At 43.8% G+C, this 24,831-nt stretch overlaps 1 protein-coding gene across 18 annotated transcripts in view; it reads right to left on the bottom strand.

Moving 5' to 3' along the window:
• Positions 1-24,831, bottom strand: part of MVB12B (multivesicular body subunit 12B) — a 100,296-nt gene that overhangs the window by 17,162 nt on the left and 58,303 nt on the right. For 10 of the 18 annotated variants that reach the window (XM_043530135.1, XM_037879404.2, XM_037879399.2 and 7 more), the window contains one exon: positions 21,899-23,646. In XM_043530135.1, coding sequence (XP_043386070.1) covers positions 23,393-23,646 — 254 coding nt within the window. In that variant the 3' untranslated portion in view covers positions 21,899-23,392. Of the gene's footprint in view, positions 1-157; positions 214-15,615; positions 15,736-21,898; positions 23,647-24,831 lie in introns of those variants that run through there. The other 8 variants (XM_043530137.1, XM_043530138.1, XM_043530143.1 and 5 more) reach the window with 2 other exon arrangements.

Here is a 24,831-nt window from a genome sequence, read left to right as displayed (position 1 = left end):
ATCTACGGTCACTATGGTGAAATTCACCCTTGTGCGGGTGGCCAGCACCAGGACTATGCACCAGTTACGTTCCACAAGCTTAACTGGTGCCTATGCCTTGTGAGCGCCCTCCCCATGCGGGCGAGCTTTACCCTAGAGAATGACGACAGTAACTTACCCCTTCAGGAGCGCAGGCAAACTTATCTGAGATCATAAAAGGCACTCCATCCATGGCTGAAAAATACAGATGAACAGAGAGTTGAAATCTTGCATCAATATTCTGATGTCCAATAACTTACTGCGTTTCCAGAAAGATACCACGTATGAATCGCATCGACATTTGGCAATAACATAACAGGGTGCAAATCAATCAGGGCAGACCTCTCTGCTAGCTCTCCCAATTGTACTGCCAGTTCAAAGCACAGGGGGGCAGTCAGGTATATTCATGATAACATCCAATATCATTCTGGCCATTGGCACAATTTCATAGACTGTGTTCTATGAATCTGCTCCCAACTTGGTTGGAATGAATACAGAACCAGCCTCTCAAGCAGGACAGCGTCTGGGGCCCAAAACAAATGCAGCTGGCTTAAAAGGACAGACTTCCACTTGCCACTTACTGTGTAATAATAGTTTGCATATAAACTGCTATATAAAAAAAGAACCCTCATGATGTAGTACGTTTTCCTAGTGAGAGAAAAATCAAATGTTTGGTTCAGAGGACAAGATGTTTTTTGCCCCCCTAGAACACCAGGCACTAAGCACCCCTCAGGCAGACTTACAGGGGGAGGTTCGGAGAAACTTGTTTGCAATCCTTTTAAAAAAAAATCCTGACCCTAGAGATGAAATGGAGTCTCCCAGACCATCAGGATAAATGACCTTCCCTTGCCAGTCTACTACTGATGAAAACACTAGACAGCAAATAACCAAATGCAAATATAATACACTAAACACACAGTCCCCTGGAAGCAGATGCCCATGAAATCAGAGTATCCAAGACACCGGGAGTGGGGTAGCTGTGCAGTGGGCAGCCTTGAGTCACACTGCCCTGGCTCTCTTGGTTGCAGCACAACCTTAGGAATAGGTAGCGGGTTTTGAATATGCTTTGGGTTGTCTTCTCTTTTAAACCAGGATAAGAATCTTCATTGTACTGTCACTGCCTTTGCAACCCTCAAATAGAGCTCTGAAAGGCACCGTAGCCCAGGTGAGCTAGTTTATTTTTGGAACCTGCATCTCTCAGCAATTCCCATAAAATTCTGAAAGAGGCACATTTCCAAGCCAGCACACTGAGTCTTGAATAGGCTTTACAATTTATCCACACCGCTTATTTGCGTCAATCCTTCCTGCCCCTTTCCATTTCAGCTCTGAGAAAAAGAAGACATGACCATGTCCCCAAAACAAGTTTAATGCTTGCAGTGGCCTCTACCCTAATTCCAAACAGGTTTTCTTCCGAAAAGCATCAGACCCAGGGCAGTGTTTCTTGGGCTCTCATTTGAAATGCCCAGGATTCTCGCAACTCTTTGGTTTGCGTGCCTCACATCAGCCAACATGGGCGAGTTCAGGTGTTGGCTGTAGGAAGATTTTCATACATTTACAATTTTACATGCACTTTATATAATTGTTCTTTGACAAACCAACTCAGATGGAGGCAGGGTGCTGTGTGGCAGCAACACACAGCCGCGGTGTTACAACCACCAAAACATACAGAGGAGAAACGGTGCCACAGAGCCAAGCAAGTTCTCAAACCTGGGAGACTGGCAGCTCTTCTGCCAGGGGCAGAGAGATGCCTTGGTCAGCCAGACAATGGATTTTGTTAAATAAATTAAAGAAATAACCCAACACTCGTCTGTTTGTTCCTCTAACACAGCAAAACAGCCACAGAAAAGCATCACTAGGCTCCCTTAGTCTTTGAGACTGTCGTTAAAAAAATGCTGATACACAGTACAGAGAAACCCAGCAGATGAAAGGAAGGATGTGCCAAAGGCTCAGTAGCGCAATTAGCATTCTCCTAAACAAACGAGCTTCAACAGAGCTGTAATTAAGCAGGCCTGTAATTAAGTATATGCCCTTTATCATAACGATCATGCTTAAAAATGGCATGATGCATGGAAGTATGTTATTAATGCTGTAATCCCAAAGTGAAAGCAGCATACATAGGAATCAGCGTGTCAGGCCCGTCACTAGGCTGTTTGTAAAATACATTAAAGGAAAAAATCAGAAAACAATGAGCTCATTCAGCTGTTCTTTTTATAGGCAGGCACTAGACGTTGAGGATTTGAAATACTTACTGATTCAGGAGAGTTTAAACAAATAACGCACTAAGCTGTCATTGCCTGTCCCTCCACCAGTCCTAGACTGGGGGCAGAGAAGGGGGAGAAAGTAAAGTGTTTTTTTCCTACCAGCCCCGTACCTGTGTTTGACACAAGGGTCAGCGGTTTGGAGAGTGTGGGGCCAGTCCACAGAATGCACATTGTTTGGAACAGGACTGGGGCCCAGCTGGAAGCAGGCTGCTCTCCAACCAGTGTCTGTGTGGGAATTTCTCCTAACAAAACGAAGGGGTTTCAGCTGGTATCTTTACCCTGACTTCACACCTGAACTATTCTGTTGCCTGCCAAAGTAAATGCTCCGATGTGCGTCACCACTGATTTGAAGAGTCCTGCACCTTGCCCCCCCCCACCTGTTGATTTCTGTAGGTTGAACATCAGTACACAAAGCACAGGTGGGACCACAACTGTTCCAACATGAGACACCATGCGAGAGAGATTTAAAATGCTGGGGTTTTTAGAAGCACTTTTTCCAGTTTTGTGAGCGTTTGTAGCAATTTTGGGGACAAAAGCCCAAATTTTCTTGCAGGAATCTGAATCCAGATGGCTAAAGCATGTTTGATATGGGGATATTTGATCCCACCACAATATTGAGTCATGTTCAATGAATGCTCACATTTACATTCTGCGGGCAAGGATTTCCCCCAAGCACTTCCCCCGGCACACCCTGGGCAATACTGCAACCGAAATAATCATTAACAACAAAGCACAAGGGACTGCAGGGAGATGGGGAGGCAGCCAGAATGTGGGTGTGGGGCAGAATGGAGTCACTGAATGCAAGAGTCACCCCCACTTACCGAAGCCTCCCTCCCTTTTCCACAGCACAGTGCCCCCTAGTAACCCTCAGGTAGCCCAGCATGCCAGCCAGTCTCCTAGAACTTGGCAGCTGGAGGTTTGGTGGTTTCAGTCTTGTTTCCATCGAACAGGCAACCAGGAGACATGGCGCACCATCACGCTGGGACCCATTGCCACGTAGGGCCAGACTCTACCCCAATTACTTCGGCTGAATAAGGCCACACTCTGCGAGTAGCTACCAGGACGTTAGTGGCACTGCTTTGCCCAATTCGATGTTAGTGCAAGTGTGGGTGGCAGAATCCAGCCCTCAAGTGTTTTTTTTCCAAATCATCCAAAGTGAAGTTTCCGGTAACTCACAAGGGAGGGGGAGGGTTTAATCAATGTGGATGTTAATTCCATATGAGGATGTTGTTGCAACACGATGACTGAGCAGAACAAAGACAAGGAAACAGTCTTCATGACCAGAGCTGCAGCGACTATCGGCTTGAGAGGTGCAGCGTATCGGTACCTGGCCACGGGTGCGATTCACTCAAAGTGCAGCGGGAGACGATACTGAACTGTGATTTACTAGCAGCCCGTTCATTTCAAAATGAAGTAAAATGAAATCAGAAGGAGGCTTTTAATTCGATGTCCCCTGCTCCAACACTGCGCTGAAAATAATCATAATCCACAACCTTTGATTCTCTTTTCCTGGTGCTTTTCTAGAGCTCTTGGCAGTCTGTGATTGGAACAGTGCCGAGCGAAGGGTCTGCATTCCGATGGCCACTTTCAAAAGTTGTTAGCAACTCCCAGGCCAAGCCCTGCAACGTTTGCTTTCGTTCTGCCAGAGGCTGCTCAAATGTTCCTTACAGACAAACTGTGCTACAGTCGACTGTATCCAGCAACACCGTGAAGGGACAAAACAGAGGGATGCTGGAGGGTGGACAAGGAAACTCTTTCCAAAGCTAAAAGCTGGTGATTCACCATAAGAAGGGGACCCTAGGCTGGATGGTGTAAGCATTATTCACAATGGGAGGGTTCCATGATCTAACTTCCAAGTATTTATAGCCTTTATAAGGGATTCAGTTTAAAAACAAAGGAAACACCATGACCCTGCACATTGGCTAACGGCATTTAAATCACTCTAACAGGCAAAGCTTTTCAGATACCTAGATGCTCCTACATATTTTTCAGGGCTGCGTTAAGCTGGGAATGGAACAGCTAAAAAGTCAAGTAATTAGAAAAATGAAGGTTCCCAACAGCAACATAATCTCAGCCCCATTGCACACAGGACGTACAGAAGTTTTGTGTATTGCTTCTTCTGTTAAAAGGTTGCTTAATATACAGTACATGCACATGAGTGAAATTCTCCCCTAGCGCAAAAGATGGGGCTTCTGTGAGGCATAGGCCCTGGGAGAGTCTGAATCTCCCTCAAGGTATCCAAGTTAAGAGTCGTCATGGGAACTTGACCTTTGGAATTTCAGTCCTGTTTTGTGTTGCACTGGTGCAGGTTTTTAAAATGTGCATAGGCAGTGCTGCGGATGATCCTCCTTATAGCAAAGTTCTTCACAATTCTTGTTAAAGATTAATATTTTCCTTTGCTACATTTGTAGTCTGAGAGGGCACTGTCTATTCTGACAGGATTGACCCACGTCTTCCATTCCTCCTTGGCTGGCTGTTGTCGATGTTCCCCTAAAAGAATGTCAGATATCAACTCCAGAGAATCAGTTACCAGCCAGCCATCTGCTGAAGGGTTCATTTTAACTCAGACAATAGAAGGGAAGATCTAACAAATTATAAGCAGCAGCAAAACCTTAAGAATGAATTAACATCTAAGACTCTTGGATAACTGTAATATTTCCCATACAAGACAGACCTAAAATAGAGCTTATTTTTGTGCATTTCTACTTCTACTTCTTCACCCCCCAAGACTACCAAGGAAAATCATCATCACCTTGGAGATGGCATTGTACAAAGAAGGTATGGCTCCCTACAGCAGCCATTCTGGGGACAAATAAATGGCAAGTATTCAAAGAATCATAGAAGATCAGGGTTGGAAGAGACCTCAGGAGGTCATCTAGTCCAACCCCTTGCTCAAAGCAGGACCAACCCCAACTAAATCATCCCAGCCAGGGCTTTGTCAAACGGGGCCTTAAAAACTTCTAAGGACGGCGATTCCACCACCTCCCTAGGTAACGCATTCGAGTGCTTCTCCACCCTCCTAATGAAATAGTGTTTCCTAATATCCAACCTAGACCTCCCACACTGCAACTTGAGACCGTTGCTCCTTGTTCTGTCATCAGCCACCACTGAGAACAACACCCTAGCACCATCCCCTTCAGGTAGTTGAAGGCTGCTATCAAATCCCCCCTCACTCTTCTCTTCTGCAGACTATATAAGCCCAGTTCCCGCAGCCTCTCCTCATAAGTCATGTGCCCCAGCTCCCTAATAATTTTTGTTGCCCTCTGCTGGACTCTCTCCAATTTGTCCACATCCTTTCCGTAGTGGGGGGCACAAAACTGAACGCAGTACTCCAGTGGCCTCACCAGAGGGGAATAGTGGGGGGACGGATAGCTCAGTGGTTTGCGCATTGGCCTGCTAAACCCAGGGTTGCGAGTTCAATCCTTGAGGGGGTCATTTAGGGATCTGGGGCAAAAATTGGGGATTGGTCCTGCTTTGAGCAGGGGGTTGGAGACTAGATGACCTCCTGAGGTCCCTTCCAACCCTGATAGTCTATGATTCTATGAATCACTTCCCTTGATCAGCTGGCACTGCTCCTACTAATGCAGCCCAAAATGCCATTAGCCTTCTTGGCAACAAGGGCACACTGTTGACTCATATCCAGCTTCTTGACCACTGTAACCCCTAGGTCCTTTTCTGCAGAACTGCCGCTTAGCCAGTCAGTCCCCAACCTGTACCAGTGCATGGGATTCTTCCGTCCTAAGTGCAGGACTCTGCAATTGTCCTTGTTGAACCTCATCATATTTCTTTTAGCCCACTCCTCCCATTTGTCTAGGTCACTCTGGACTCTATCCCTACCCTCCAGCATATCTACCTCTCCCACCAGCTTAGTGTCATCCACAACTGATGACAAAGGGAGAGAGAGACCATCTATTATGTATGGTAAGTAAGTAGAAATAATAATAATAAATAATAATAATAATGTAAAAGACTCATCAATAAAGTCTCTGCACTAAAACATTCCAAAATATCAATTAAAGTTATTAGCTGAGAGATTAAATATTAAGACCCAAATCCTGTATCTGTGTGGCTGGGACCCACCAGGGTCCAGCTGCATAGTTGCAGAATTAGGGCCTTTGAGATCTGTCACCTGATCTATAGCATAGCATCACACCCATTGTAAATAGCCGTGAGGGGTGTGACGACTTGGTAGAGGGAACCAGCAGATCAGATAACCTCTACACAAAGGAGAACCCTGGTTTGTATGAGAGTGTCCCTAGGAATAGCCCCCAAGGGAAAGAACTAGAGAAAACAGGGTCTCCCTTGGCAGAATAAAACATTTCCCACATTTTTAAGGAGGTGCCAGCAGCTCTCTAACAACCGCAGTTCCAGGGCCTGTGCAGCCAGTTAATTCCATCACATTTTCTTTCCCTTGGGCTGGTTGCAGGAGAAACAGAGTGGCCTGAACTGTTCCCTCGGGGCATGGAACACATCTGGTGTTTGACACGGCCACCGAGAAAGACTGCTCCCACATCCGAGGTGACGTCTTTGAGAAACCAAGATAGACACTCACCCAGCGTGCTCTGTTTTGAAAGACTAAATAATCAGCGACCAATCTATGGGCAGACTGAATAGGAGAAACAACTAAGCCAAAGTTCCCAGAAACCAAAACCAGAAACTTTTATTTCTACAGACCATGCCTGTTGGCGTCACCCTCTCACCCGTACACTACTCTCTTCCTCCGCCCATCACTGGGTGCTACGTACATTTGGAAAGCTCCCAAGGAAAGCTCCCAGAGTTGTCCAAGGATCTAGTAAACTCATACTAAGGCAGTGACTGACTTTGCAAACCTTCCGGGTTCAAGCGATTCTCAGCCAACACTTGTTGAGGAATCATCGCTTAGTTATATACCTGTCTCTTTTGGGAGAGTGCTACAGAATTTAAACAGGCAAGAAATCAATAGGGATCTGCCAAAAATCAATTCTAAAGATCTGCAATATTTAACAGAGAATGGCGTTCTTTCTATGGGTTTTTAAAACTATCCTATAGAAAGCTACAGTAGGGATACCTTTTCCCATTAAATTCCTCAGGGTGATGCAGAAGTCCTACAGAAAGATTATCATTCTCTATTAAATTCTGTAGGGCTTTTCCATAACTGTGTGAAGTTCATAGTAATCATGTAGATTTGAAATGTATTTTGAGATTGTATCAATTTCAGGATCTAAACAATAACCCTGCCCAAACCCACATGTAAAGTGACTGGAATAGTGTCTTCGTCCTCAAAAGATCCCAGCAGTTAGTACAACCCCCGACCCCGACACACCCGACCTCTGAGTGTGCCAGCAACAAGTTCACTCACTGTCCCTGGACAATTCATGCCTTCCTATTTAAGCTGAAATCATCACCATGCTGGGATGGCTAGTTCACTGATGGCATGTGGCTCCCCTGCACTGGAGAGGGACCAACGCTTTTCATATATGGCAGGCTTCCAAACAGTTGTGTAAGAGCAACGACTTTTGGTTATTACTGACCAGACATGGATTGGAACCAGTGACCCTGTCACTAGAGGTTTTAAAGAACAGGCTGGACAAATGCCTGTCAGGAATGGTCTAGGTTTACTTGGTCTTGCCTCAGTCCAGGGGCTGGACTCGATGACTTCTCAAGGTCTCTTCCAGGCCTACACTTCTATGATTCTATGACCTAGCAGCGACACATATTCTGTATCCAGACACCATTTCCCTGCGTTGCCTAGTCTTTGCCTAGGTAGATCTGACAGGCATCAGTACAATATCTCTTCCTATGAGAAATGGACGGGAATAATCTACGGCTAAGGGTTTTCCTTCTGAAACAAAAGTCACTAGAAACTCTAAAGCCAAGAAACCCAATTCTCTCCTCATAACAGTGCAAATCAGGAGCCACTCCATGTGTGAAACCAGCTTGAGAAAAGAAACAGTCTCACGGTATTGGAAAACAGAGAATTTGAAATGCAGGGAGGGAAAGAAAGGATAGTTGTTTTCTTCCCTCCGTGTAACTATGTCTATGGCATCTGTATCAGACTAGTGAGGTGCCTGCACCCTTCTCAGATTAAAACTGAAAAAGCAAATAGGAATTTCAGAAAGAAAAATGTTTTCAACTGTTGTTTATTATCTCCCAGGTGTAGCTCCTCCCCAAGAGTCACATTCAATTAACTCATCCACTGGAACTGGATACAGGAGGAACAAGGAGCTGGAAGTGAGAATCCCACTCCTACAAAACACAAAATGTGATGGACCGAATTTCCCAGAGAATTCCCCCAAAAGGAAGTAGCAGATGACAGAAGCTAGGGCCAAAATGACAATCTCATTTGATGTAGAACTGCAGAATAGTGAACTCATTTTTAACGGATCTGATACGTCTCCAAGTGCAATTTGTTGTAAATTACAAAGATTTAATATTAACCTTTAAAGGGCATGTCACAAAACTATATCCTATAAATACAACTTGTTAGTTCACTTAGAAATTCTCTCTTTAATATGAAAAACCTCACCTCCCACTGTCACCCTTCTTTGCTTGCTGTACGATAGATGCTGCCTTCTTCCTAATGCTGTAGATTCCAACTAAATCTCAGTTGTCAAATTAGTAATTCATCTTCCTAGAATAACGATATTTTTAGCAAAGCTACCAGATTTAAATAATCAGATCTGCCAATGCTACCCTAATTTAACCAGGCTGACGAACTTTCATAGGCAGCATCAGCTAACATAATGAGTTTCTAGATGACAAAGAATTTAAGACTGGAGTTCACTACACTACTCACTATAATAAGCACTTTTTCTTTTCTACAATGTGCACATACAAGAGGAATCTAAATAATAATTGCTCTCATTATCTTGAAAAATATGTGGTGATTAATAGCGATTATAGAAATCTGTATAATTGTTCACTGAAACCTCCAATGATCAGATGCATTCTTAAAATGTCCATTAATAATGAACTTTATAACAAAGAGCATCAAAACTCAAGCCAAGCTTTTGACCATTTAAAAAATGATGAACATATGATTTCAAATATTTTAAGTTTTAACTCTTTTTATGTCCCCTCTGTGAAAGGTTCTGAGATACCCTCGATATGATACATATGTCATTGTGGTTCACAGCACCAAGTTCAACCTGTTATTTATGCAAATAATTAATTACTCTTGTAGCCATCTAGCAGTTTGTCATGACACGTTAATGACTTGATAGACTTCTATGAACTAGTGAACACAGAGCAGCAGAGCGCTTTTATCGTCGTTTAATTTAAAAACGATCCTGTGTGAAATTATCTAGTCGTGAGTGATGGAAGCATAAAGAACAGACTCAGCAAAGCTTCTTTTGGATCATTGCTTTATTAATGGTAACGTCAGGGAAATGAAAAATGCTAACATTGTCATATTTAGCTCCTGGGTATAGATGAATAGCTGCTTTAGTGCTTGGAGGGTACAGTGTGCACACTGCAGTGAGCACTAATCCTTCACACCACTGTGGAGGGAGATGCAGCCACGGAGGAGTTTACGTCCCTAGAGTCCCAAGGAAACAACAGCCACTTCTGCACTGAAATTCTCACCCTAGGATTTGATAGCTTTGAATTTCTTTTATTGCTTCCTTTTCACAAACTTTTATACAGGAATTTTCAACAGCTGATATTAAAAACCTACAAAAACGTCCCTCCTGATTGCGTGAAAATTAACCATTAAATTCAATTTAAAAAACCAACAACACTGAATATATTGCTGCCACTTTTAACACTTAAGTTACCTTAGCTTCTACAACCAGCTTCCTGCAATAGTATAACAGTCCGCAAGCCTCTCTCCAGCTCCGAAAGCACCGTGCAGGGTTTGTGTTTCACGAAGATGAGGATCTCAGAAAATAGCTTCAAACAGTCTCATAAAAATGGCAAAGCTCTCCTGGCTAAAGACCACATCATTTTCAGCTGAACAGCTAACAGAGGGAAATAATGTCTTCACTGGTTCCCCCGAGAATTTGGGACTACGTGGGAACAAGTTAATGATTGGCACAGGACGCGGGCAACCCAGGAGTTCAAATCTGGCAGCTCCCCACACAAAGGGATCACTATCCAGCGTGAAATTAAATGAATATACATTATATATTATTAAATAATATATATTAAATAAATATAAATGAATTTCATCATCAGAAAGACATGATGCTGCATTTGCGGATACCTCGGACAAATGCTAAAAGATACTGTATCGGATACGGTAAAAGACCGCAAACTCAACGTATTGCCCAAGGACTTTGGGGTAAGGACTTAATATGTTTGTGCAGCGCCCAGCACAATGTGGTCCAGATTTTGGCTGGCATCTCTTGGTGCTACTGTCATATAAATAATCAATCCTATTAATATGGAAACTTGGCCATGAGTTGTCTGAGGCTTGGATTTTCAATGGGAGCTAAGGGCACTATGTACTCAAATCCCACTGCAATTCAAATGTGAGCCAAACACCTAACTCCCTGAGGGTCCTTTGCAAATCTCAACCTTGGCGTCTATTCTATGGGCAACCAACAGCAACGGCGTATGTGGGGCGTGTGCAGGATTCAGGGACAAGTGCCACCTCCTGATAAATCTGCTGTGAACATGCAGATGGTTTTCCCTTTAGAAGATATATACTCTCTGTAATTATGATTATTAATTATGGGGTAATGACAATGGGCTCAGTGCTTTACAAGGAGCTCACAGTCTATGGGACAGACCTGCTGGGGACTCAGAGGAGGAGGAGAAGTGATGTTTCCAGTGTAGAACAGGTCGGCTGCCTACAGACACATGCTAGGATAGAATTGTGTGTGTGAAACCTCGCTTCTGCTAGAGGCAGAAGAGTCTGACAAGCAAGGATACGCCAAAGCCGGGCCCGGAGTAGTCCCTCCATCTGATGCCAACTGTGCCCTCTCTGCTAGTTTTCACGCACACCATTCCAGCAGTGGCGGTTATTGGCACTGCTACTGGAAGGAGACCAACTAGCCTGTGTTACCAGCTGGAGTTGAAAGTGAAGTTAGCAGTGTGAATGCCAAAGGGGAGCTGGAGAAGGCAGGAGCTCTAAAGGGCCAAGTTCTGCTCTCAGGTGAATGGCACAGACCCACTGTCTGGAAGTAATGTGCCTGGAGCGCTAGTGACCCTTATGAGCGGGCTCGGGGTAACAGGGTGTCACAACACCGCCCATGCTCACCTTGCTAAGGAAGCTGCACTGTATTCAGTGTGTCTTGCATCCTCTGCATTTCTGCTGCTTGATAATTATCCTTGCACAGCATTATGTTTCTCTAAGAAACAGAAATGTCCTGTCCTTCCTCTCCAATGCCCTCTGAATCCTGCAGGGCCACGAGTCCTCTCAATTGCAACTGGACTCCAGGGAGCTGGGGTCATTCAGTACCAGGTAGGATCAGGCCCCCTGCCAAAGCAACGTTTTAGCAGCAGTAAGAACAACAGGCTGTGCAGGGCAGGGGAAAAGGAGCAGGGGCCACCCCGTAGATCTGGCCATCACTCACAATTTTAGAAAATGTTTTGTTTTTTTCTATTAGCACATGAGGTTTTGCAGTTGGTGGGCGGAAGCCCCTCACAGCATGGATTGGGGCACACTTGTACTTTATGCTTTGGCTCGTTCTTACCCACTGCCCTGTAGCTTTTCGTCATTTAAAAGACTGCAGGACTCAGCAATATTGCTCCACTTTGCCAGGTGAGTATTGTCTGTCGAGAAAGGCGTGTGACAAGACTGATGGGAACGCTTTCCTTCTGCAGCATTCCTGGAGAATGCAATAGGGACAAAGCCAATAGGGTTCTACAGAAACTACTTTGGAAAACCATTAGAATTTAATGGAAAAGAATCTTCTCTGGATGATAAGCACCTTGGGGCAGGGACCATCTCTTTGTTCTGTGTCTGTACAGCACCTGTGACAAACAGGTCCTGGTCCATGACCTGGCTCTTATGCCCTATGGTAACACAAATACTAAGAGCTTTCTTTTCAAGCCATCCTAGAGGATTCAATAGCAGAGACATGATAATCTATTAAATCCCAAAGAATTACTCAAGAACTGAGAAAGAGGTTAAAATTCCCATTGATTTCTATAAAACTTCTCTATAATCCTTGTCTTTTGGAACAAAGTGTTTTATTGCTACGTCTGACACTTTATTTAACTTCCAACATACCCAAAACTTTGGTTCTCATCAGTGCATTTCTACCTCCTGCGCAGAATCTCATTTTTAGCAGAATGTTATCCTTTTTACGAACAATGCTTTACTAAACACATGGGAGATTCTGCTGCACACCAAGGTAAACGATGGGCAAAATGTCATGTGATCTCTGTACAGAGGAAAATTATTCATAAATGTGGAAAAACACTTTACACTAGCCTGCAATGGGTCGCGAAGATCACAGGAGTATTTTGGAATGAGCCACATTTTCCATCCTGTACAGAGAAGCCCCCTACCTTTGAATTTCTGTCCATAGTGGTCAGAACATCAAGCCTGAAAAGTAACACATGTGCGTACAGGATGGAGAATGTGGCTCATTCCAATTGCACATTTGCACATCACTAACTAGAGCAAAAGAGCAGCAACCTCCACCAAAAATCTGGCCCAACCCTCTCCCAATAAATTCGCCTGTCATTGCCAGAGGCTGTGTTCGTTGATGGATGGGCTGAAACACCTCCCCACCCCCCACCTTCAGCTTTTTTTTTTAAACAAAGAAAAGTCCCTACATGTTAAGAAACTGACCCCTGTTTATTGTGGCCTGTCTCCAGCTTCTCTCCCAGCCAACAGAGCAGACATACTGTAAATAATTTCTCAGACCAGGAGACGGAGGAAAGACAAAGTTACTCCCTAACCCAATAGGCTTCCATGACATGACAAATAAGCTGCAGCCTGACAATGTCTCCAAGACATATTGTAGTTTACTTTGCCGTTCGGGCCGGCCATCTGTGCCATTCCAACAGAGGCTGCCTTCACAGGCTGCTGGAAGAGGACTAGCGAGAGTCCATCAGTCCCCGAACAGCTCAGTAGACTCCTCCAGTCATTAGTCAAATGGCCTAATGAGAGCAAGTGAAAGCAGCCCCCTACCACCAGGAGCATTTTGGGAGGGGAGGAGCCCGTGACCTGTACTAAGAGAACAAGGACAGCCCTGTGCTTTGCATGGTGAGGAGAACAGGGGGTTCTGATCAGACGGGGGATGCTGGTGAGCTGTGAAAGGGAATGTGAGGTTTTCTCCCGGGACACCTGGGTTCCTTTTTGTTCTGGAGATATGTAAGGCCAGGCTGAGTTACTGATGTCCTGGCCCCAGAGCTTGCTGGTCCTCTGGCCCCAGTGGAGGTTAGAGCAGCAGGGCCAATACCCTGGCACGAGGTTCACAATGGACAGGGAAGGATCGGGGGGCGGGGGGGGGGTGAAGTGAGCTCCACAAATCCCTCTCCTGTCCTGCTTATGTCCCGCCTCTGGAGCTCCCCTGACCTGGCCTCCCTCCCTTTACGCTGGGGTGGCACAGCCCTCCATGGGCAGAGAGCTTGCCCATGCAAGGGGAATTCCCCACTGGCTATTTCAAGTAGTTGTGCATGGCACAATGTGGCCTCAGTAGACCAGACAGCCTGGCCCCAGAACATGAGTGATAGAAAGAAGACGGTCAAATCCAGACCTTCTGTTCTAACCCACGGAGACAGGCGAGCATTCAGAAGGGGTTGGATCACTACAGGTTAAGAATCTCTGCATCAGAGCACCAGCCTGCTCAGCTGGGGGCAAGTTGGCAATCTGAGATGGGGGAGAAGGCATGAAATGAAGCAGCTTGCAGCTCCTGTGGAGGAAGAGGAGTGTTCTCAGACAGTGAGTGTTGCATGCTCGGATCCCCCCTCTCTAAAGAAGGTGGCCAGGCCTCTCTTGTTAGAGCAATGTGGGCTGGGTACAAGGATGGGAAAGACTCCAGTCACCCCAGCCATAGGATAAACACATGCACTTGCTTGTTATTCTCTCCTTTAATCTTAATACTGAATACACTCACAGACCATCTGCCCCAGGGCCCTGCTTGGTAGGCTGCCCTTGTGCACCAGGCAGCGAGATCTGAAAGTTTAGCGCCGTGCTACTGAGCTCAGCCTGTTCATTCCCTTACTCCCACACTCAGCTATTTGATGTCCCTGGCATCACTTTTGCCTACACCGTTTCAGAACCTGCCTAATGCACATACAAATTAAAGCGCTGAAACTTTATGCAAGCCCCGGGCATGGCATTTCCTCTTTCCGGTTCAGCGGAGAACCGCCTGCTCTGCCACGGTGGCAGAGTGTGATCTAACATGGGTTTTGAGTCAGGAGCGCGGCAAGCCTGCAGTGGGTTTTCTGGTTTGTGACAGTTCCCCAAATTAAAATGAGCCCCAATCGGACTCTTCCCTCTCTGAGACAATTCTAACAAGGCACTTGCTGCGCCCCAGAAGAGGAACAATCTTGGGCCAAGATTAGTGGCACTTTTAAAGGAATTCCCTTAGACTATAACCTCAGGAGGAGGAAAGAGAATCCTTATCTTCACATGAGATATAAAGCATACCTTCTGTAATTTCTAATTCCGGAAGCCAGAAACCCATTGGTGTGTGTGTCCTGCACATTAGGAACAACAGAGAATACGAGCAGACAACTCACGCCGTGACTAACAAGCGAGAGCCACACCAGGGCTGAGGCCTACTTGGCAAGCTCTTGTCCAGTCAGAAACAGTAAACTGGAGACGCTTCAGACTAGTGGATGTTGCTAGCTCACCCCATGCCCACGCTAGTAACTGTGATGAATGGATGCCTTCACGGTTTTGGAAAGAAGGCTCAGTATGGAGATAGCATTGGAAGGTCTCTGTTTTACTTGGAACAACGTTAATTAAAAGCAGAAGACGGGTGTTTTGTCCCTACCAGACTGCATTATTAAAATTATTAAAATTCCTTTTGTTAATTTGAACTCAATCCTTAGAATTTCTCTACATCTTTGCTGGGTTTTGCCACTAACTTGCTGCAACATGGGAACTTCCGTGCTGAGAGATCCAGCAAACAAAACTTTTTTTAAAAATACACCTGGCTTTGATTTTGTTAAAAAATAAAAATGTCAAGGGCAGAATGGGGACAGCTAAGCAACCCCTCCCAGCTGTGGCTGCACCAGCATCTGCAGGAAGCAGAGACACTTCAAATGTGTCCTTCAAATTGCAAGTGTTTACAAACTAAGATATTGATTTTATTATTTTTTAATAAAACCTTCTTTAGAAGTCTTCCTCAAATACTGAACTTCAATGATCTCACCTGGGGAAGTGCCACTTCCTGGCAACAACTGTTAATTAATGACACCAGAGCAGGTACAAAAGAGGCTAGTGGTACTGGACGCTTGCAGAGTCTGAGAGATGGAGAGAGAAATGGTGTCTTTGAGGGCTAAGTGAGCCTCTCCCAAAGCGGTATGAAGCTGTGCATTTTCCTCCACTTCTGATACATTGGGCTTTGAGCTGAAGGAGAGAATAGGCATTTTTCAATTACCATCAGCTCTAAATTTAATGAGACAGAGACTCGTTGGAACTCATTAAACATGTAAATATCTGTCTGTATCATAGGCACATAGAGCTGCAGGCACGTGCAACTTGGTCTGACACCTGAAAAAACAATATCAAGCAGTGCCCAGAATAGCAGTAGCGTTTCACGATTTGAGGTGACAAACACCTCTCTCTGATGAGCCTTTACCTTGATCAGTAACGGCTGCTTCCTTACAGAGCTCCTGGCTTTTGCATTTGAATTGTTTTCAGCCCCTCGGTTAGAACTTAGGCACATTTAGGGAACATGCTGCATTGTGTGATAGTATCGTGCTGTGTGGGCTTGGCTTTTCCTTTGCTCTGACAGACACAGGATCATGTAGTGCCTTGCTCAATGTACTTCTTCCAGGGAGATGCTGCATGATCCAAAGCTCATAATGAAGTGCTTGGAACTTGCCTTTGAAGTGTCTCATTAAACAAGGGATAAATTTGTACGATGAGATGAAACAAGGCAAAGTATTAACAGTGGCCACCGTTCTGTTTTATAGAGGGTCTTATACCACTCTCTTCACACAGTAGAACAGCCCCTTCTAGCCATGCATTCAGTGAAGTGACTTACGGCCATTACATGTGGTTCATTCTCAGATCCTCTCCCCAGGGGAGAGCTGTGCGTGCAGTGTAGCGTTTTGTTTCGGTAGGGCTTTATTTTGGAGGATTTCATCTTCTGAAGTGTACGTGCTGTTTGGTGTTTATGGTATCGCAGACTTGTGGGGGAAGACTGAGTGGCTGCTGCCTGGAAGTATCATGCTACAGTGAGCCAGACAAAATAGAGGCAGGCCTTCCGCAAACGTGAACGGGAGGAAAAGCCAAACCTGTTTCTCCCAGAGCAGCACTGAGGATTAAATGATCCCTTGGTGGGAAGCATCCTGCTAAAAAGCGAGCTGGTCTGTGACATTATCAGAGCAAGACCGGGGTGCTTCCCATATCTCTGTGCTGATTGCACCTGTCCAGACACATTCCTGGGCTAGCCCAGGCCTGGACTGCCATGCAGCAGGGAGACCCAGACCCCCTTCCCAGGAGAGCAGGAGTTTTATTTATTTACATGTTGCCATCTGCCTCATCTTCAGCACTAAGGTTGCCTCTGCATGGAGACAGACAGAAAAGTTAAGGCAAATCAATTAAAAAGCGTGAAGCCAAAACTCAAAGCACGTCAACCCCCTCCCTGTGGATACTCTCATTCAGGAGTAGAGAGCCCTCAGATTGCTTTACCTTTATCCTCCCAAGAAGGATTAAATTACAGCAAACTAAGGACACTTCACTCCTGAACAAGAGCATCCACACTGGGGCTAATGAGCTTTCACTTACACACATTGACTTTTCACCGTCAGCTGATTTGCCTTCGCTCCCCTGACTGTCCCTGTGTGCACAAGCCAAACAGCATGTGGGCTGTGTTGCTATGCCCTTTGGCCTTCCTCACTTCTCCCCTGGCCTCCTGTGGGCAACTCACCCATAGCATCCTATCTAAAAATCCCCTGGGGAGCCAGTCATGGCAGGGACTTAGTCTTTCTAATTGCTCTGTAAAGCGCCCAACACACTTATGGGTGCAGTAAAAATAACAACAGTCAAACAAGAATAGGCGCACTTCGTCCTTTAAACACCCAGGCTTTACCAGGGAGCAGGAGACATCCAATGAGGCTCACAAAGTGAGATGCTAAAGCAAAAGCCTGTTGGGGTGGCCAGAATGGTGCCATTCCAACCTCTCCCTCACGCCAGGAAAGGAAAGGCCTGGTGAACAGAGCACCTATCCTGCAGGTTCTGGGTTCCTGCAAGCCAAGGCAGGAAGGACCAATCGAGGTGCTGGGCCTAACCCATATGATGGGGTTAGAGCCCGTATAATCTGAATGCAACCAAAATGTCATAAAAGGCCTAGAGACTAAAAGTGGAGATAGGTCAGACTCGGACAAGCAGGCTTACCTCAGACAGTTTTTTCCAGAACCTGGAGATCCACATGCCCATGAAGCAGCTATGAACTGACAAAGCACTCTGGATAATAGACTTCAGAATACCGACCCCACCCACCAAGCAGCTTCATTCATATTCAAATTTCTATAACCATTAAAAACAGTTTACAGTTACGAAGTGTCTCTGTGAATGTCTCCACTCTCAGCATTTGGAAAGAATGACTATAATAATATTCCCCCCAAAAGTCTGCATGTAAGTCCTGTCCCATTAGAGCCAAAGTTACAGTTGTGTGAATAAACAGCACTGCACAGGAAATGCAAGCAGCACCTTTCACACTGACAGAGCAGGCACGGCCATGAGCACCGGACACCTGGGTCCAGGAGCATGTGCATCAGTCCTGAGGGTAGAATGTACCCACTGGAGGAAAACCCCTGACAAGTGCCCCGAAGAACACAGTCTGCACCTCGGGAGAGAGAGGAAGTCAGCAAGGCCGTGCCACATCTCTGATGTACAAGGGGCTCCCGAGGCAGAGCGGCGGCAGAGGGGGCTGAGGGGACACATGACTTTGGGAGGTAGGTGGGTGGATTTTCAAAGATCAAATAAAATCAATGCTGGGAGCTTCCCAGAGTTGGGATGTGAACACCCTGGCTCCCTGGGGGTGATGCCATCCTCCTCCATCTTGGGCCCTCTGGCCCCACACAAGCACCCATGCTATCCAGTGCTAACATTTCCTCACGGAGGGAGAGTCACCTAAAGTAAAAGCAAACTGCAAATCAGACATTGGAGTTCTGAAAGTATTTTAATTTTTAAGTGTCTGAGTCATTAGAAAGGCCACATATTTCTATCAGGTAAATCTCATTTGCATATGCAAATTATATCTAAATACTCCGCACCATTAATATGATTACTAATTACATAATGATAGTCACCGGTCTTCACACAGATCAAACTTACAGTTTTGTATCTATTAGGGAAATTGTGCTTTGTAATTAAGATAATCCTCATTTCCAGATGCTAATTATCTATATAATAATTAGCCCCTTTTGCTAATGCAAATTAAGGATTTTCATCCTTATTGGTAAAGGAGTTGCTTATTAATTACTTAAAGGAAAGACACCCCAGAAATCCTCCCCACCCCACTAAAGGTGAAAAGGTAACTTCATTTTTATCAGTCTCATTTGTGAATGCAAATCAACCTTGATTAATCAAGTCAGAGATAAACGCGCCCGTCTCATAGCATGGATGGCTGCCTATTGCATCTTTCCTACCCTCAAAGGAAAAGGAACATTTACAGCCCACAGCCCACAAAAATATTTCAGACAGATGCAGCAATTCATCTCTCTGTTGCAAAAGCAACACTGATACCTAGTGGTGCTTTGCTAGAACACCTCCCAGAACCCCCTGGCACCAGTGGGGAGTCTGAACAGAATTCTGCCTGTTTCATTATCAAAGACCTAAAGAATCAGCTTTTGTCTAGGTAGGAAGAACAGATTTTGAGAAAATGCTTAAAGAAAACAGGGACACCGCAGTTGCTTGTATTATTAAGTTTTCTGTGCTCAAAACAGCAATGAAAATAAGCTGGCACCCTCGCACGGTGACTAATGAGGTCTACCTGCGTAAGAACAGAAGGGCTGACAGCCAGCAAAGCCTACTTGGCAGGATCCAACCTGGGCTGCGATACATTCATCATCCGCTAAACCAATCCACCAATTCCACACCACCATTTGTCATTAATTATGCTAATCAGCAAACCATTACTCTCTGATGACACTAGAGCACTTATTAGCTAGTTATGGCTTTTCAAATGCACAGCTTATTGTGTATGCAAGGGCTGTGCATACATTAGCCCACAGGGAAGAAATGTCCAATTATGAAAAGAAGAAATTTGCTATTATCTTCTTCTAACAAACCAATTTAGTAATTATAAAAGTCTCTGAACTCAGAAGGGTTTTTTTTTAAAATAGGAGAGTTTAGCAACTGAAACAAGAGAATTTTGTTTGCAATAACTCTCTGAGGGTTGGAAATAAAGTGACATTATTGAAATGAACAGATTTTGTTACTTATACATAATCATAATTTTTGCATCCACACTTTAAATGATCAAAGGCTTAGAATTTTTTAGAAAATGGTCTTGTGTTGGTCTGTTTTTTAAAGTAACTAATTTAGTTCTATAAATATACTCTTGTTGCTATGAGCTGAACAACCGTGTGTAATGTTTTACAGTTCGTTTACAGCAGGTGCAAGACATTCACAGAGGGAGGTGAGAAAGCGTGGTCCCCTATGTCATATGTAATTATATGAGAAACAATCATCTCTGCTAACTCCTAACATGTCCGGGAAATACAACATCTGATAAAAGAGGATCTGAATGACCTTGCCGAGGCCTGTGTAACGTACACCATAGGAATACGTGGAAATTTACAGAAGCAACTTTTAAAAAAGTGAGACCACTGCCAAACCCTGAAAGAGTTAACAGATTCAGGAGAGTATTTCAGGAATCGATTACAAATAACCAACAAAAACAATGTTCTTGGATATCCAATCCCTTTACAGATTCTAAGTTGTTTTGTTCACTCTGAGAGTCATACCTCTAGTTTTAGAAGCTTAATATGTGTTAAGAGATCATTAATATCATCAGAGTAAATGGGCCTATTAAAACATCTTTAAGCAATATCTGCACATAAATCTCCCTAAACTATATTTAATGACTGTACTTAAGATACATTATATGCAAGTCTTAATGAGACATTAGATAGCATTTTAAAGATTAAAATTAGAGAATTCACATAAAGTCTGTCCACTCAATGTAGCCTTAAGCTATGCTGATGAAAAGCATTACTATCAAATTATTACTTCATTAGAACAAATATTTTCTAATCATTTCTGATTTATACCATTAATCCGATATATAATAGCTATATACAAAACAATTTTCCAGTTGCAGGGGAGACAAGTGAAATTTTAAGCCTTTTAATGGCTGAGTTAATTACTTGTCTTTAGTGAGTTAAAAATAAGCACTCTTTTAAAGACCATTTGCTGTACCCCTGATTTTCTAATTTAATTGGGAAATTAAATTCTATAATCTACATTTTAAAAACGTTTGCTGTTTTACTTTTAAAAGATTAGTAAGATTAATTAAATCCAACCATGAATATACCTTCAGCCTCTTTATAAATGTCGAAAAGGTGACCATTAAGGATTTTATGCCCAAATTTGGCCTGTGTAATAAAAAGCAGAGTTATTTTCAGGCCACACAAAAAACCAGTGCTGTTTGCGCCCACTGCTGGCCCACACCGGAAGTGAACAAGCAGACTGGCTCAGAGCTGAGAGAACATTGGCTGTTTTTTTCGGCAGAAGGCATGAGAATTAAAAACAAAACAAAACAAAACCAACCAACCAACCACCCTAAAACTTGTCAAATGGAGAGAAAAACCAGCTACCGCCCACCGACGTCAATGGGATTCGTATAAAACACAGTGATGAGAGCCACCAAAAGAAAAGGCTCATGTCCTGCCTGTGGGCGTAGGACAAATAATGAAAAATAACAAGGAAGTTACACAGACTCTGGCATTATTCTCTGACAAACCTACTACAGCAGACGACAGAGTATGAATGAGAACCGTGCGCTTTGGAGCAACTGCTGTGCTACTTGATACTTTAGACAGATGACACCTCCCGCACCTCCCTAGGCACTGTCCAACTTCCACAGGGAAGTGACAGCCACCTGCATTACCAGCAGGCTGTGTGGGGGAAGGCTGCTGCCCTGCTCCCATCCCCGCCGCTCCTGGAAGAGCCGACCAAAGGGAAAGGCAGACCGGGGTGCCCAGCAGCAATCCTGCTGCGTATGCTGGTATCTCAGATGCTGACGGGAAACCAGTGCCGTGCTCTTCGTGATAATCTGACAGTTTAGTCAACATTCAAAGTGAATCACAATAACCTTCTTAGCAAGGGGGGTTTGTGTGTGTGGTTTATTCTGTATAAACAGCTTTCAATTAGATAAATGAAACCCAACAACCTTTATAAATGCTTTTCAATTATGAAATTATGCCATTGAGTGATCCAGATTACGTTAATCAGGGAAAACGCCACCATTGACACCTCTCAGTAGGGCTCAGTGCATGCCACTCGGATGACTGCTTCTCCTAACAAACCCCCCCCCACAATTTAACTGCACCAGTCATTAAAAAAAAAATCCTTCTTTATTAGGTGAAATCTGTAGCAACAAGGCTATTTTCATTTGTTCTGCCCAGATCTTCTATCCAAAGGAGAGAGAACATCTCCATGTAATAATTTTGCATTTTTAACTGTGTGAATTATGCATTCTTCATAAACAACAGCCTGGTTCTCTACACTGGAACTCCTTTTTATTAGCAGCACAGTAACGAACAATGAGCAATGTGTTCTATTATTCTTTGTCAAATCACAAAATGCTCCATTAGAGTAACTGTGCTGGTCAATGTAATATAGTAGATTAAATTCAACTTCTGTGCAAAAACCACTGTAAAACAGCATGATAAGAAGGCTATAAAAAATTTAATTTTACTCCAAACTATCACCAAAAAAAAATGGTGTGAAAAGTAATTTTGCATAATCAGTACACGCCATCTGGAACAATTAACTGATTTCTATAGAACTATGAGGATCAGTCATATCTGCTTATTAAAGATCAGAAATTATACAAGTAATAAATCCTTGAAAAAACTAAGCGTACTCCCGCCTGTCAACGCTATTTTAACTTCAAATACTGAAGAACGCCTGATAAGGCTGAAAAGAAGAGATTAATATATGCAAATTACATCCAGCATTTAAAATCCCCAACAACTGTCTCCAGTTTTCTGTCCCTTATTGCTGCCTTTATGTTTTATTCATACACCAACTCACCTGTCACTTCATAAGCTATAATATTATGGGGGTATTATTAAACAGCATAAAGCCGTGCTTTAATTGGAAAGCTTCATTGCATTTTCCAATTATTTGGAGTAAATTAAAAGCAGATGCACATAGTTTAATAAGGAGTCTAATATCAGTTCCGGGAAATCAAAATTCATTGTCATTACTATGCCGTGATAGTTTTGCAAACCGTACTCAATTTCAGAGGTTTTCAAAAGAAAATCTGTCTATGCAATCTGTTAATTGTCATTCGGTTAATAACTGTTTAAATATCCAAACTACACAACAGCTTTTGATTAAAAAAAATTAAACTATGGTACTCATACAAGCAAAACAAATACACTGCAGCTCCTCTTGAAGGCTTCACTCCTCCAGCAACTAGTACAAGATGCAGCAGCCTGTCTGCACAGGGATATGAGTAGCAGTGAGCACATCACACTGGTACGCTGGCTCCCCACTGACTGCAGAGTCCAGTTCAAGGTCTCTGTCCTAACAACCAGAGACTGGGTCCGAGTTGCCTCCATGGTCATTACTTGTCTCATTGTAACTATGATGCACTGGAAAAACCGCACTGTTGGTCAACGGAGGTAGGCTTATGCGAGTGCAGGAACTGGCGTTCGACTCCAGATACAAGAATGACCAAGGACCTCATCACCTTCGGAACTTAATGCAAAATCCCACCTTTCCAAGTTAGCTTTCCCTCAAACCAAACCTTATAAACCCGCAACCTTGGGAGGAACAGGGAGCTTATCATTATTTCTGTGTGTCGGTGTTTATGAGGTGCTCAGACACTGCCTAGGACTGGATCGAGATAAATCCCGAGACAGAGAGAGAGAAGCAGGCAATCCCTTGAAGACATTATAAGCACTGGAAAAACGGACAGAGACACTAGGAGTGTAGTTGTGCACTCACACCAAACCTGTGGCTTCGTGCATGAGCCGAGACGGAGCTCTGGAGAGAGGCATACAGGGAGCAGGGCTGTAGCGAAGGCTTTTACAGTTTTGCATAACTTAGGAAAAATGAACCTCCAAAGTTTACCTGTTTGACATAAAAAACAGCTTTTTCACTGAATTAACCAGAAAATCTACATGTTTGAAAAATAATATTGTTAACAGCAGACCTTGGAGCTCCACCATTCACCAGCTGGTCACTGACCTGATTAGAGTGTTGCTTACTTTTTGTGAAAGGAGGACACAGAACATTACTGCACATCAGCAAGCAGACAGAAAACCATACGCAATAGGAGAACTGATTTTAGAAGGACACACTCTCTCTCTCTCTCTCATATTTCCTAGTAAATACATGTCTATACTTTGTCTAAATAAATAAGATTTTACATTTTGAAATATGCATGTGCAGCCTTTTACACAAGACCTCAGCCTCCCTCCACCAATTGTTGGCAATAAATGGAACCTTTTACACTCCTGAAGATTGTCCAGGACTCTCTCTAGCCAAAAGGGTGGAAATTGCAATAGGGCAAAAGCAGAGGCTGACTTGAATCTTGGCCCAGTGGGGTTTCAATGCAGAGCCCAAGCCATACGGCTAATGTCACAACTGGTCTGTTATTATGGACCTCGCTGATTAAAATTCAGTGTCACAAATTTAAATTTGGTTCTGCTTCTCTTCTTGGAGAGATGCATTGAGTTCAAAAGCTGGGATGTCAAAATGCAGCACAGGGCCTCGCCTCTAGAGAGCGGAGTCCACTAAAACACTTGAACGTAAGAGGGTAATGCAAAACAACCAGAAACTATGTTCAACGATGAAGATAAAAGCAATTCTTGTGCAGTGATCCAAAAAAATAGCATCTTTCTTTTTTCAAAATTACCTGTTTTAATACAGCAGACACACTGTGCCAAGTGAACCATTTAATTATCTGCAAAAATGATGAATCAAAACAATAGTTTGCAAAAATAAATGACTAACCTCTGATTAAAACGTCTGTCCTCATTACATGCAGATAAAAGATACAATACCTTAAGCAAATGTATATTGAGGAGACGTGGCCGTACTGTGGCATGGATAACCTGACGTTTTATAAAAGGAAAAAAGCATGGAGTGCTGAAATGTAAGGAAATTTTTAATTTTCCTCTCTTTCTAAATCTGGAAAACCAATTAAAAAGAAGGGTTTTTTTAATGTGGCGTAGACATCGAGCTCCTGAATCCTCTGAGCCAATCACAATTCCAAAGTAGGCACTGACAGAGAGCAAAGCCGTCACAGGCTGA

The sequence above is a fragment of the Chelonia mydas genome, chromosome 16, assembly GCF_015237465.2.
Source record: "Chelonia mydas isolate rCheMyd1 chromosome 16, rCheMyd1.pri.v2, whole genome shotgun sequence".
NCBI classification, from domain to species: domain Eukaryota; kingdom Metazoa; phylum Chordata; order Testudines; family Cheloniidae; genus Chelonia; species Chelonia mydas.
Note: the sequence above shows the minus strand (reverse complement) of the source record. Positions and strands in the feature narration are given on the sequence as shown.